The sequence below is a fragment of the Pangasianodon hypophthalmus genome, chromosome 25, assembly GCF_027358585.1.
Source record: "Pangasianodon hypophthalmus isolate fPanHyp1 chromosome 25, fPanHyp1.pri, whole genome shotgun sequence".
NCBI lineage: Eukaryota > Metazoa > Chordata > Actinopteri > Siluriformes > Pangasiidae > Pangasianodon > Pangasianodon hypophthalmus.
In genome coordinates this window covers 11,961,969-11,978,136 of record NC_069734.1, presented here as the reverse complement: position 1 = coordinate 11,978,136, position 16,168 = coordinate 11,961,969, and the positions used below count along the sequence as shown (strand labels likewise).

Here is a 16,168-nt window from a genome sequence, read left to right as displayed (position 1 = left end):
AAGTCGTTGGACATGAGAAACTGTAGCAAAACCATTAGCATTGCTAATCATCCTCACTGAGGTGAACTGTCCTGCTTGACTGTTTTGAGCTAGCCTGCTGTTTATTATACATTAGTATGTGGTTTGGGATATTTATAACTGCAACCCACAACTATACACCTGATCCAGCTCATTAATGAGCTCTAAACACTAAATAATCAAGCTCATGTGAAATTAAGGGTGGAAATGGATTTTACAGAAAGTAACAGAGTCAAGTTTTACGTGTGTGTGTGTGTGTGTGTGTGTGTGTGTTTGAGAAACTGCAGTGCCTCTATCAGTCGCTAGGCGCCGCTGTTTCCCCACATCTGCCTAAACACAGCCACTGGACTGGCATTTTGTGCCCTGTGCCAAGTCAAACTAATACTGCCATCCTTGGTTGTGTCTCGAATGCTAGTTTATGACAACAGTGTTCACTACAAAGTGGCAGCCATCCAAACCTATGACCAAACATGTCACGGAAGAAGCCAACACATCATGCAAAAAGACAAGCTTTATGCCTCACTAGCAACTCCAGGGTTGCTAGTTTGATTTTGAGCTGTCTGTGAAGAGTATCACATGTTCTCCCAAATATCTGCATTGGTTTCCTCTGGGTTTTCCCACTTCCTCCAATTTGGTAGCTCAGTGGTTAAGGTTCTGGGTTACTGATTGGTTAGAAGGTCAGGGTTCAAGCCCCAGCACCACCAAGCTGCCACTGTTGGGCCCTTGAGCAAGGCTCTTAACTGCATCTGCTTGAGTGTGTTGTATCACATCTGACCCCAACTTCCTAACAAGCTGGGATATGCAAAGAAAAGAATTTCACTGTGCTGTAATGTATATGTGACAAATAAAGGCTTCTTTTTCTTCTTCCTCCCGAATACATGCTGTTGGATTGGCTGTGCAAAATTGCACCAAACTGTGATGCATATGTGTATGATGGACTGCAGTGGACTGTTCCTGGGATCGGCTCCAGATCCACTGTTACCCTGACCAGGATAAACTGGTTACTGAAGATGAATGAATGAATTAATGAATGAATGTGCACTCGAGCTAATTCTTATAAAAGTTAGAGGAAAATATGGCATGGGAGGGTGCACACAGAAGAGTTGCTAAAAAAGAAAACATTACATCTTCAAGCTATTATGGTCTATTCAGTAGCTAGCTGATAGCACGCTAGCTAATAGGCTCATTAAGAACACAGACAGTGTTGTTTTGCTCTTGACAGTCACAGCTGGCTTTATGTAGCATAAGGTAGAGAGCTATCAGAGGCAATTTTTTTTAAATATCCAATACACTGAAAGAGAATGGTAGTACATAGCTAATGCAAAACTTTGGAGTGAAAAGTTTATTTATTTATATATATATCTTCAGTAACTGCTTAATCCTGGTCAGGGTTTTGGTAGATCTGGAGCATATTCCTGGAGCACTGTGTGTGAGGCAGGAATACATGCTGAATGGGATGCTAGTCCATCAAAGCATACCCAATTCACCTACTGGCATGTTTTTAAGAGGTGGGAGGAAACCAAACAACCTCGAAGAAGCCCACACAGACGAGAACATGCACAGAAACTCCAGACAGACAGTAACCCAAGCGTAGGATCAAACTGGGGACCCTGGAGCTGTGTGAAGGAAAAGCTACATGCTGTGTTGCCCTGCAAGCTCAAGGCAGCTTTATTTTGGAGTTGTACCAGTGAAGATCTGTCATTTTGGTTTAATGTAAAACATTAGTGTTTGATATGAGGTCTCACTGCCATACCAAAATCCAGGTATATAGTGTATGAATATAGTGTATAGAACCAGATTAGAGACAGAGCCTTAATATGACTTCACAGAATGCTTTCAGCTGAGGCCTGACAAAGAGCACAGGAATGCTAAACAAATTGCTAAACTTCCTGCTATATGGTACAGATAATACAGCACCTGTGTGCAGCGTGTAACATTTGTTATATATATATTTTACATATGTAGGATGTTACATATTTTAAACACATTCAGCCGGAGTGCATTTTGGGTAAAATTGGCCCTGAGGAGTATAGTTGAGTCAAGACTTAAAAGTACCAGCTTTTGAGAAGGATTGTTAGAATAGATTTTATACTTATATATAATATATATATAAGTATGTATGTATGTATGTATGTATGTATATGTGTGTGTGTGTATACATATATATATATACATACTTATTTATATACTATTTAGGCCATTTTATGAAAGTCTGCGCAACCTTTGTGATGTAGAATGATTGGTGAGAAGTGACGTGAGCCGTTGGAATTTTCTTGGCGAGATTCTGGCTCTGTTGCAAGTGCTAGATTTCACGTATAGTTAGTGTTCTTACCAGGAAACTCCCCAAACTGTAGAACTCAAAGAATCTGTTTTAACAAGACATCTTGATAATTGTTATTTTTGGTCTTCACAGAATATAGATTCAGTGGTTAAGAGATTCCCATAATGCCCTTGCATGTGTAACATTCAAATGATTATATAATAAAATATAGCAGTGAGTATCTATGTTATCTGTATGTTAGACCATGGTCATGGGAAACACTCGCCTCTGAATGCCTGGCAGCTGTGTTATTTTCTTATTTCTTATTTTATAGCCTCAAATGTCTTTATCGAACCTTGTTGCATGAAAAATTCATACCAATTCAAACAGAGTGATACAGTTAGATTTCCTTCATGACCTGCTTGAATGAATTCTACGCTAGTGATTTGGGATACAGCTATAGGCTCCTCTCTGGACTGCTGTGCTCTGACAGGCTCTTATTAAATAGTAGAGTATTTACTTGTGCAACAAAAGACCTGCATGCTCCTTTTTCATGCAGTATAAATATGGATAAAGCTAGCATTACACACACACACACACACACACACACACACACAGAGACGTCAAGCTGTATTTGAATATGAATGCAATGAGGTGTTTTTCCCCCATGGTTTGAGTTGAATATTCCTCCAGCTGTTCTTTGGCTAAAGAAAAGCTTGACTGACTTCTCCTTCTTCAGCCTCCCTCCATTTTTTTCTTCAGTTAATCCCCCCCATTTTGACTGTTTAACCATCGGTGCACCTGCAACCCGTGTGTGTGTTTACAATGTTCCTCAGTGCTAGACGAAGATCTGATGTTGTGAGTGCAGGTGAACTGCTGGGAAACGAACATCTGCCTCCCATGTCACTCAACCCCCTCACTCTCTCTCTATCTCTGTCTCTCAGGCACAAACACAGAAGACAATAAATAAATGATGTCACTGCCATATCCCACAGTCAGAGTGTGAAGTACACAGTCAGGTGCTCAGTGCCCCAGTAAGCTCACACAGTCTGCCTCGGAGAAACATCCACACAAAACACAGTTTGTTATGTGCGCACAGGGACGAGATCATAGGGATTAGTAGTATGTGATGGATAATTAAAGTTAGCCTGGGCTTGTGAAAAATTATGGCTCAGTTTGGCCAAAAATTAAATGTACACAATGTTCCCCTTAGCCAGAAAGTTAGTATAGGAAGTATACAGCTTCCAGTTTAGCTTTGTGTGACTCGCTTGTCTAAATCATCACACACTCAGCTCAAAAGATGATGGCTTCTACTAGTTTTCAGTTCTGCTCGTCTATTTTTACAAGTACCAGTGTGTCAAACAGTGTCGCATTTCACATAAGCAAGTTTGTTTGAGATACTTAACCACTTGCCACGGTTTCAGATCAATGTGTGATGGTCTTTCATCCTTTTCATTTTCTGTGGAGTAGGGAAGAGGATTGTGGGATTGTGGGAATGAGAGTGTTGCAAAGCAGGTGATGAGAGAGGGGGGGAAAAAATCAGCTTTATGCAAATGAGAGCAAATATCAGTAAATAGCAGCCAATCAGGTTGTTGTGTGGATCCTCAGCTCTTTTGCTGTATTCTACATCACATGTTAAAAAAAGAATAAACGATTGGAAGGTTTTGTTGGTCCTTGTTGGAGGGTTTGACTGTTGATCCTCTTGTTAGAAATAATTACCTTGGTTTAAAAAAAATGCAACTCATTATTTGGATATTTATATATATTTTTTTCAGTTCTTTCCTACATACTTTAAAAGGTTAAACATATTATATGGAACTGTAGGAGCCCAGGTTTTCAGCTCATGTTAGACTGTTGGGTTTGTTGGGCTTTATACCAATTTGAGGGGGATAAAAAACACACACATTCCCTCCAGACAGAGTGGTGATATAAAGCAATGGATATGTATAATGAAAATGATTTACTTTACACATTTCTGCTAAATATTTTTCAAATAGTTACAGCTTTTATTGTACAGTTTTATTTTTGCCGCACAGAAACATTCTCACAAACAACTGTTATCTGCCCTTGAAAATTCTCTCGCTTTTGGCAGATATCCCATATGTGAGGCATCTTTGTAAATAAATCCAAATAATCTTCAGAAAAGAAAGGAATAGCTTGGAGCAGAGATTCAAATACAAAAATCTAGGAGAAAGACTGGAAAATGGTCTCTGAAAATGCACACAGGTAGACTGTTAATACCAGACTTTAACAGCTGTAGTATAAATGAATCACGTATGCAACAATAATCGTTGTACAGGTATTGTGTGGGGTGCAAGAAAGGACAAAGGAATGTACCAGCATCAGAAGATTTTGGAGAAATGTTAATACAGATTCTTTCTTTAAAGCCATATTGTGAAGGGTTTTTTTTTTTGTTAAAAGAACGAGTCAGGGGCAAATAAATACTCTATAATATGATGTTCCTGAGCTGCTGTGAGTCACCTTGACAATCCTGTATTAGTATTCACACTCAGTGCTGTGTCAGGGTGTCTGCTCGAAATTGCCAAGAACTTTTTATGCATACTTCATACACCAGCTCAGATATGTAATCAAGCTTGGGGACATCTTTGTACATTTCAGTTTACACCCAGGATGTTTTCTCTCTCTGTGTGTGTGTGTGTGTGCGTGTGTGTGTGTTTGGTGTAAATCCCTCGCTTACCCGAATCTTTATCATAGCTTAAATTCACACTACTTCATTTTATGTGCTTATTAGGTCATGGTCTGTTTTGGATCTCTTGATAGGAAACTAAAATAAAAAATGAAATTCTACTAATATTTAGTGGGACCTAAGTATATTTGTTGGAATTTAATTCATTGTCAGTATCACAAAGAAAGATTTCCGAAATCTAAAAGATACCTAGATTATTTTATCTCGTTTTCCTTCTACAACATATTCTAATTCTAAAGCTGCCAATCTTGGACTCCAAACATATCGTGTCTGATCAAATACATCTGGGAGTGTCACATTGTGTACATTTCATTTTTGACCAAACTACCACTATAATATTGCATCAGTATCAGGATATCATAATCACTCATAATCATAATCACCGAATACTGTGCTTGGCTAAAAATGGATTTGTGTTAACTGTTTGGAAATTTCTAGAAGACTGAGCTACAGCCGTTACCTGACTCCGAATGCGCAATCCACCCCCCCCCCCCCCCCCCCCCCACACACACACACACACATAGCTAGCTCTGTCTGCAGATGCATGTAGCCAGTTGGGCTGGTGTGAATCAGGGTGATGGATGGGTGTGTGTCCTGCAGGTTGACGAAGAGTTTATGGCCCACTTTCTGCTCCTGGGAAGTTGCAGACCTTCCTGTCCTGCCTGGACAGACCACACACACTGACAACACAATAATGCAGTACCATTATAACACACACTGTTCGGACTGCACATCAGATCCTGTCTGATTTGACTTCCTGTTTTAAAGTTTTGCAGTAGACCTTTGGTTTATAATTGTGCCAATTGTAAGAGTGTAAAGACTGACTGAATCAAATTTGTGCATCAGTCTCACATCAGTCTCATAGCATAAAGGTGATGGGGATAGATATCCTCGAAAGTCAGATCCATCAAAAAAATATTCTCTAATAGTTTTGAAAAAAAACCAAAAACAACAACAAATAAAAACAATATATTTTGTTCAAGCCCTGGCCATTATCCATTATGCACGGCCTAGTAAGAGTCACATATGTGGGTTAGGGTGTATATAGTTGTGTATTTCTGGAAGGTATTGTGAGTCTGGTACATGGGCATATGTGTGTGTGAGTGTGTGTGTGTAGGATAGTGTGTGTCTGGGTTACAGTGATGTGTGTGATTGACAGATGTGTGTTTGTGCTAGAGGACAGTGTGTCAGTGTGTGACAGCTCCTCCACTCCCTGTGTAATTTGGGCTTTTGTTGCTGTGACAGCTGCAGTATACTCGTCCTGCACCATGACATCTCTCACATCTCTCTCTATTTCTACATCTCCCCCTTCATTTCCCCCCACTCTCTCCAGTTTATCTTTCTTTTTCTTATCGTGGTTTAGCAATCCCAAGGCTTGGGAGTTTTAATAAATAATACATCAGGGAAACGAACACTGAGGAGGCTGTAAAAATATAAATGTAGCACATACTATATCACGCATTGTGACAATTAACATATAAAATGCCAGAATGCTGATTTAAGGTTGTAACAATAAATCTTAGAACTGGAAGAAACAAAAAGTAAAATGTTCTACTCCTAAGTAATAATAAATATTAAATACTAAAAATAATATTTTTCATACTAGTTGTGCAACGTGAATGGAAAGGTGTGGCCTGTCAATTCCAGTGAAGGAGGCGTGGCCTCTGTTCCTCAGTCTCAGTGAAGGAGGTGTGGCCTCTGTGCATCATTCCCAGTGAAGGAGGCGTGGCCTCTGTTCATTAGTCTCAGTGAAGGAGGTGTGTCCTTGGTGCATCATTCCCAGTGAAGGAGGCGTGGCCTCTGTTCATTAGTCTCAGTGAAGGAGGTGTGTCCTTGGTGCATCATTCCCAGTGAAGGAGGCGTGGCCTCTGTTTATCAGTCTCAGTGAAGGAGGCATGGCCTCTGTGCATCATTCCCAGTGAAGGAGGCGTGGCCTCTATTTATCAGTCTCAGTGAAGGAGGCATGGCCTCAGTGCATCAGTCCCAGTGAAGGAGGTGTGGCCTCTGTGCATCAGTCCCAGTGAAGGAGGCGTGGCCTCTGTGCATCAGTCCCAGTGAAGGAGGCGTGGCCTCTGTGCATCAGTCCCAGTGAAGGAGGCGTGGCCTCTCACTTGTCAAAGCTAATCAAACTAATCAATCCTTTTTATCACATTGCTACATATCAAAACAACAATTGTGTCAGGTCATCAGTCATATATTGGAAAGGACAGATGCACACCCCATGCCCAATAACAAATCTGTCATTTGGTTAAAAAATTATAATAATAATCACATTAAAAGTGAAACATTAGGAACAGTGAAATATTTGACAATGTGTGTGTGTGTGTGTGTTTCTGTATGTATGCACTTGATCTTGGAAGCATAAACGGTCATCATCTCTCTATTCCTCTCCCTCATTGCTCCCTTTTTTCTCCTAATTCAATTAAATTCTCTCTCTCTATTCTTACCAGCAACTCTTAACCTTGTAACCCTCTTACAACCTTATAATTTTTGCCCAAGATTTAAATGTCTTGCTATATCTTTAATAGCTGCCACACTCTTCCACCTCGACCTCGACCCAATGGCATTCAGAGCACCTGTGCGTCCTTCCCCTCTATTGTCCTTCCTCTCTCTTTCTCTATTCCCTGCCTTTTGTCTCCATCTGATAGCTAGAGAGGCAGCATGCAGAGATGGGCCCCTGATTGCGTCGCATTGTGTCAGGATGAAAATGTGGAAATGATGGTCTGTCTCTGCAGAGACACAGGGATGGAGAGACAGATAGTGAGAGAGACAGAGAGAGACCTGCAGGCTCGCTGCCCTTTCGTCAGCATCCACATTGTAAATCCTTTCGTACAGCAGCCTGTGTGTTGGACAGAGATAAGACTCGGAGAGCAGCAGCACTATTGTCCTCATCCACGCTCTCTTGCATTCACTGTCCTATTGAGTCGGCGCTACAGGCGGCCATGTAAATGATAGTTATTTTAAGGACAGGCTCTGTGAAGGAGTTTATCTAATGAGCAGATGGCCAAAGGCAACGGCAGACGCCGTTACACCGAGACTGAGAATGCGAGTGTTGTGACTTTGCACAGGCAGATGCGGTTCCACATAGTTTCTTCATCTCTGTCTCTTTCTGTCTCGCTTTCCATCCCTCTTCCCACAGTCACAGAAATTGGGAGAGAATTAACCATGAAGTGAATGTGTGTAACAGTTCTGTGACATGTTAAATAAGGACATAAGGAGAGAGAGAAACAATTCAGAGTGACGAAGAGAAAAATGGAAAGAAAAGCAGACACTATCTGAATCAGAATCACAACCAGAATCAGATGACTCTAAAGCAGAATCACACCCAGAAATAGATCACTCTGTATCAGGACCACTCTCAGAAACTGAATCAGAATCACTCTCTAAATCAGAATCAGAATCACTATCTGAATAAGAATCACACCCAGAATCAGATCACTCTGAATCAGAATCAGATCCAGAATAAGATCACACTGAATGAGAATCAAACTCAAAAACAGAACCAGAATCATTATCTGAATCAGAGTCACACCCAGAATCAGATCACTTCTGAATCAGGATCAGACCCAGAACAGAATCAGAATCATTATCAGAATCCGAATCACTCTCTAAATCAGAGACAGTGGGAAACAGAAAGAGAAGAAATGGCAAAGAGTACTACATTGCAGAGACAGAGAGATGAAGAGAAAGATGGAGAGACAGAAAGTGACAGAAAAAGATACAGAAGAATAGACAGACATACAGAAAGGGAGACAGAAAGAAAGAGAGACAGAAAGAAGAAGACAGACTGTTCATCTACAAGCTACAGTTCAGTAATTCTCCAAGCTGAACACTGCAGGTTTAAAAATGAACGGCATTATTTAGTGTGTTAGTGAACAGCTGTGGAGCCCAACGCTTTCACAGGAATGTGTGTGTGTTGATAGGTAGACCCAGACTCACAAACTGTGTGCGCGTGTATGTGTGTGCGAGTGTGTGTGTGTGTGTGTGTGTGTGTGTGTGTGTGTGCGTGTGTGAGCTGGCAGTTGGCAGTGCTGGGACTGAAGATAGCAGGGAACTGGGGGATGCGATGCAGTATCGAGTTGTGAACATCTGTTCCTCATAGAGACCGCAGAGCGAGTGCGCAGGAAACAGAAATAGGAAGGCTAACTGTTCCCTCACACACACACACACACACACACACTTACATATGTGTGTTCCCTTTTGCACTTTAGGACAATATGCAAAATAATTAAGGGGTTTTATAAGTAATATTAGTAGAATGTGAACTGGAAGGCTGATGTGATATTGTTAGAATTACAGAATTATAATTCCATTCTGTGGTCAGAAATACAATAAAGATAAAAATACATCAAGCTAGCTGAGTAGCTAACGGAAGATCTTCTCAAATGAGAAATAATGTGAAGGCGGCATTAAAACAAACCTGTGAGAGACACTAAACCAGGATTTAGCTAACTGCTAGTGATCATAGTAGTCAGTGTTTTCATTTTGGTGTTGTGTGCATTGCTTCATTTTGTCTTTGTCTCCTAATGAGACCATCCATCTCTGACTGATCACCTTGCCTCCCCCACTACACACACACACACACACACACACACACTACACCACTTTCATTGAATTCACCATCCTTCCATCCTTTTATACTCTCTGTATAAAACTCTGTTTATATATCTCTGTTTATGTGTATATCTATCTATCTATCTATCCATCTCTCTCTCTCTCTGTCTCTCTCTCTGTCTATATATATATATATATATATATATATATGTGGGTGTCCTTGTTTGTGTGTGAAGCCTTGGTGCCTGTTGTGCTCTGTTATTATGTGTATGCGTGTGTGTGCGCACGCGCGCGTGTGTGTGTATGTGTGTGTGTGATAAGAGGATCCCGCGTGCTGGCATCTCCCTGCCTCCGTTATCAGCCTGCACAGCTGTGCTTAAGCTCTAACACATCTGCTCCCTCTTGGGAAGCCCCGCCTCCTCATCACACAACAAACTACACCTCCCATCATGCCCTGCTCTCCCACCACCTCTTTGACAGGTTAGCAGGGTGTGAGACTGGTGTGTTGCAGGTGTGTTTACAAGACCCCGGCCTGTCCTGTGCACTCGCATGAGGTCGGGTTTTAATGCTTGTGCCTGACTCTTTATCACACTGCTACAGCAGCTGCTTATGACTGAACCTAATTATACAACACTTATCAAAGACACACACACAAAAGCTCATTACTGCTGAGGAACACACACAGCCGCAGGTAATGCACAACACTGCACGACACACTCGCATACTGAAAACAGTTAAAGCTTTCTGACATTTTTTGGAACCAGTAAAATGTGGCTTTATTGTGTGTGTATGAAGAAAGAAGTCTACTTCCTGAAGACACACAGTAGATCCTGTTTTAAAAGCCTCAGAGTTTCATAGAAACCAGCAATGCCACTCAAGTTAGGCAATTAACACTGAGTGATTACAAAAGTTTCTGGACAAAGGTTGCTTTATAGTATAAGAATATTTTCACACTTGGTCTGAATACTTGAGTCTGCACTTAGGACTGATTCTGGGTTTGTTTGCGGCAGCGCTCATAATTGCAGGTTTGCGTTCACATAGAAGAAACCCTTCACTCAACTGCGAAAGGCCATTTTTATACTAATTACTTGAATTCTCCCTTTTCCTCAAGTTTCTTTTTTGTAAAAGTTGGATAAAATATCTCTGAAAGTATAGTTGTGTTGCTGCTTTGTTATCCAAACTAAATATCATGCTAAATATTGAGTGTTCTAAATTGTATCAAGAGATTTTTCCTTCCCATGGGTGTATTCTTACTGAAAATGAAAACAGGAAAACCCAGTACTGCAGAAATTGTATACTAATATACAAATCAGTATATTAAAATAGCCCGAACACCTACCAGTATCACTATTTCTAGTGTCTATTTTCACATACTATTTAAAGCAATTAAATAAACTAGCTTAGCTACCCTATTGACACAAATTTATTTAATTGCTCTATTCATACCAAAATTATAGCTAGCTACAGAAGACAGGTTGAAGCTAAAACATGACATATTGCGTGTGCTGTTGTTACTGTTGGTTGATGCTTAGCTCATTTGCACTCCTTTCCCCTGCCCTGATATGCTAATGTGAACAGCCAATCAGAGAACTCGCTTTTACTGCTAGTCTTGGATGCTGATTTAGCAGTTAGCAGTGACGAGGGTGTATTATGCTAAAGGTGTGGGGCACCTTTCAACATCTGCAGCCAAATTCGGCCGGGTGTATCAGAGTCCTAAATCTGCAGTTCAGAGCCGTTCTATTTTATAATGTAGTTTAGTTTTTGTTCTGTTAGTGTTGCTTTAGCTCAGCATTGTATTGTTTCCTGACTTGAAGCTTTTGCTACAGAAAGTATATAAAGATATTCCTCCTTCCGAAGAGCAATGTTTTAATGGGGAACCTATTAACTCCAGTAGATTTTGTTTTTTTTTCTGCCCCCTGCCATTATGATACAGCTAATTTTAGCTTGTGGAGCTATGATATTGCCAATGTTATTCTACCCTTATAGAAAAATCACACATATTTTTAGTTTTATGATACGTTTTTCACGTCATTATGTGAGTAATATGTGATCACAGGTGATAAACATGTGAAGGTGCATTTCTCCATGTTATACCTGGAAATTGCCAATTCAAGTAAACACATGACATCATGTGAATTCCATGTGACAGTAATGTGAGAAAATCACATCACATAAAAAATGAACCCCATGTCTGCAAACGAAAATTACCATATGAAAATAAATTAAATGTATGAGAAATTACATGTGAAAAATGAAACCACATGCCCTACATGTGAAAAATTAATATGTGAAAATAAATGAATTGTATACGAAATCACATGGTAAACATAAAAACACATGCCGTGTGTATGAAAAGTCCACTGTATGTGAAAAATGTGTGAAATATAACATGTGAAGTGCTTAGATACCACATGTGTGTATCATGTAACTTTGCCAACTAACCGTAGTTCAAACTTCACTAACCACACTATCCACGCTAACTACACTATCAAATTGGAATATTACAATTAGGCTGGTGCAAAAAGCATAACATATACAACATATACAATCCTTTGCTGGAAAATACAGATGCATCGTGTTGCAAAGACAAGAAGGAAAAAACCCTTGACATGGTCAGCATTAATAAGCTTGTATGTTTGTATTCTGAGTTTCACCTACACTCACCAGCATGACGTCTCCGCTGTGTGTGCGTGGACAGCGCTTGCTGATGCACGTGGCGTTTTTCCGATGAGGCTCTTGGGCTCGTCAGCATTACCGTGGCCACTCTCGGAGACATCAGAAGCCGAGAAAACGAAGAGGCAGAAGAAGAGGAATGCCTCCTGCTGCCAGACCTTTTGTACCTGTCTCTGTGAAGTGCTGAAGTCATCTCATACATTCCTCCACTTCGATCCTCAAAGTCTCTGGAGGAGATTGGACACAGCTCCTCACTCAGTGTGAACGCTTATATCCAAGTCTGACAAATTCCACACGTTTCCTGTCTTTGTACAGAACAGTGTAACTTCGCTCAGTTTTTATCATCGGCTAGTGAAAATGGCAGTGTGCTTCGTCACATCTGAATGACTATGACAGCAGAGTGGACCTAAAGAACAACTCCTCCTTCATGACAGTTACTTCCCACCCTCTGTCTCTATCTTTCCCTCACCCGCTCTCACGTTCTCTCTATCTCTCCTTCTCTGATAGGGCCTGAGAACTTTGATAGCAGGGCACAGGGGTCTGTTTGCCATGTAGAGAGTAGTAGAGAGTGTAGAGAGAGAGTTTGGGTGAGCGGGCGTTTTTCTGTCCCTCTGTGTAAAGTCTTGTTTCACAGGGGAAGGTAAAAGCCCTGCAGGACGTGATAGCCACCGTCTCGGTTTCCTCTGGCAGGAACCAGCTGTGTGAGCAGTTCACTCTTCCCTTTCCCGGCCGGACTTCTCTCTGACCACACGCTTCCTGTCTGACACCCGTACACTCACACACTCTTTAAATGAGTGACTCAGACAGCAGAACTTTGAGTCTTTATATACTTTTCTTGCTGATACACACTCTTAGGGGAAAAAAGGTTACATCTGGCACCTTAGAGAGTTCTTTGATTTGCCCACCTGAAGGAATCTCTTTGTAGAACTGAATGTTTTTCTATCGGAAAATGTTTACAATACAAGCTCTTCAGAAAGCTTGAAATGAACTCTTTCTAGGAGCGTATGCCATTTTTCCAGAATCAGGTTTAAAGAACTGAAAACATTCCACTGACGTTCTTGTTGGTACGTCACCAACTGACGCATCCTCATTATATTGAGCAGGATGATGAACACTTCCTGGTATTTTAACAGTTCTCAGGTAATTGTGGGTGAGAGAGAGATGGAGATAAAGCCGTCTGACTGATGGCACATGTTTTGTGTGTTCTGCTTGTTTTATTCTAAAAACATTTTGTCTATGTGCATACAGATGTGTTTTAGATTAAAGCATCAATATTGATAATAGAGAATGAAGATAAATTAAACTGAGAAAGAGAGAATCGTCATCTGAGAGGTGTTTAATGATCAGTGTCCTGCATCTTGAGTCCTCCTCGAAACATTTTGCATATGTGCATGTAGATTAATTTAAAAACACAAACAGACATCGCTGAGTCAGCAAGGGTGGAGCTTGATATTGATCAGCCAGTTGGTTAACGCTAGTCAACCTTCTAGCTACCTAGTAAACTATTGTATTGTTTAGTTGTGTTAAACAGTACTTCATGCCAAAGAAGTGAAAAGGATGATACAAGATCATGCCACATAATCAAATAAGTTTGATATTGACTGATGAAATTTGTTGACCCAGTTACCGTGGGTCACTCTATAAAATCAGGATGTGCTCATATTGAGATGATGAACAAATGATCAACAAATGTTGCACATATTGTAGTTACATTGGTAGTTGTTTTTTAACATTATATTGCTTAGTTACTAGATATTTGTTACAACCTTGTAGCTTTGGGAAAGTTCTATAATGCTGTCATGCCAGTAAAGTAAAATTTGAAATCTGAATTAAGGGAGCAAGAGAGAGAAAGACGGCGAGATAGAGTGTGTGTGTGAGGGAGTTGAGGGCTGCCATATGTGTTCCTGATGGCCGCGATCTGGTGCCTGTGTGCGTGTCATGCTCCGATCTTGCCATCACAGTGCTTGTATTGAGAGAGGAAAAGAGCTGCAGCTGGGACCTGCTGTGGCCCTCTGGCCAGCACACACACGCACACACACACACACACAAACACACACACACACACACTAAAGTACAGAAGTGAAAGGGGATGTGCACACACAGATGTACCGTCTGTCACTGCCAAACACTCACAGATGGTGGCCAGCAGAGTGGATGTGAGAGTAGTGTGTGTGTGTGCATGCTTATGGTGTGTGGGAAGTTGTCCATGTGTTACAGGTGGGACTTTTGCAAGAGAGCCCTAACTGTAAAACCACAAAATATTTTAGGGACTTTCCTTTTTGTGTTGATGTAGAAACACCCTGTGATTCACCAGGTTTCATGCATCGGGGTCTACACCTTCTTAATGTCACATTTGAATAGAGATAGAATGATAAGAAACACTAATAAGCAACACAATCAACACTGGGTAATACTTTACTGAAGGCCATCTTTAATTGCAAGTCATTATATAAATAACATGTACGGAATAATGTATGCGAATATATAAGTGCTTCTGTAGTATTCACAAAATGACACAGGATTTCTAAAAGTCACTTTATGCTAGAAAAAAGGGAGGCACAGTGGAGTTCCCGCCTCACAGCTCCAGGGTCCCCAGTTCGATCCTGCTCTTGGGTTACTGTCTGCGAAGTTTCACGTGTTCTCCCTGTGTCTACATGGGCTTCCTGTGGTTTCTCTGGCTTCCTCCCACCCCCCAGAAACATGCCAATAGGTGGACTGGCTATGCTAAATCATCCCTAGGTGTAAATAAGAGTGTGAATGTGTGTGTGTGTGTGTGTGTGCATGGTGTCCTGTGATGGACTGGTGACCGATTCAGGGTGCCTGACGACGTTAGGCTCCGGATCCACATTGACCAGGATGAAGCAGTTACTGAAGATGAATGAATGAATGAATGAAAAGAGAATAAACTCAAATGTCAGCTTCTCCACCCATTTTGCACCACCACCTATTGCTGCAAATTTGACTTTTACTCAAAAAGAATGACGCCCTTGTGTGTTATTGCTGCTGTTTTGTTCTGCTTATTTACACCACTTAATGGACTGCTGTTTCAATGATTTTTACATAGATCACAGATGGCCTACGACATGTAAAATCTAGCTATATATTAGCAAAAGGAAAACAATGCTGTTAGTAAATAAATAAAGCATGTTTTTTTGTCATTTGTATTTTTCTTATTCAAATAAGAAAAAAGCTATGTGGTGACTATTGATGGAAGTGAGCATGGTTCATTTTAAACATGGTTGCTATCAGATATCTGTTTCAAAACAGAATAAAGAATATTGCAATTTGCAAATATTTCAGAATGTCAGTTTGAATGCCATGTTGTTGCCAAGTAGCCTACTGATTACAATAAACTGAATTTAATTTGTGTGTGAATATTAGCTGTTTTGGCTGCATGGTTTACTGAGTGCAGCAAAAATCGCTGCTGGTGTGAATGGAGGGTTTAACTAATAAAGGAGCAGCTCTCTAAACTGTAACCTAATAACCTAGATCACTGTTCATACCCATTCAGTAGTGTGTATGACTCACTCATAAAAAGCAGTCATTGATGTGGTAACATGCATGACACGTACACGCACACACACACACACACACACACAGAGGCTGATGGCGTGAACACACATGAAAGATCAGAGAGTAATACAGGGGGTCAGTTTCAGAGCGTGAAAACCACAGCCGTTTTATAAGATGTTATGTGTGTGTGTGTGTGTGTGTGTTGAGCATCTCTGACACTAAACATGTGTTTTCATGTGGTTGCGTGAGCTTCATCTTTCAGTAAACAAATGTGTGCGCGTGTGTGTTTGTATGTTTATGCTTGCATCTGAACGTGTGAGTGCATGTGGTGGTGAATTTGTATCAGGATGAGTGTGTGTGTGTGAGGGAAACATACTGTATGTGTGCTTTTACGTATCTGCATGTGAAAGGCTTAATCTTAGTAAGAGAGAAAGTGATATGTA

The 16,168-nt window shown here is 40.7% G+C and overlaps 1 protein-coding gene across 3 annotated transcripts in view; it reads right to left on the bottom strand.

Moving 5' to 3' along the window:
• Positions 1–12,961, bottom strand: part of cbfa2t3 (CBFA2/RUNX1 partner transcriptional co-repressor 3) — a 54,857-nt gene extending 41,896 nt beyond the window's left edge. For 2 of the 3 annotated variants that reach the window (XM_026946708.3, XM_053229445.1), the window contains exon 1: positions 12,204–12,961. In XM_026946708.3, the coding sequence (XP_026802509.2) occupies positions 12,204–12,414 (211 nt within the window). In that variant the 5' untranslated portion in view covers positions 12,415–12,961. The remainder of the gene's footprint in view (positions 1–12,203) is intronic. The other variant, XM_026946707.3, reaches the window with a different exon arrangement.
• Between the last annotated feature and the right edge of the window lie 3,207 nt (positions 12,962–16,168).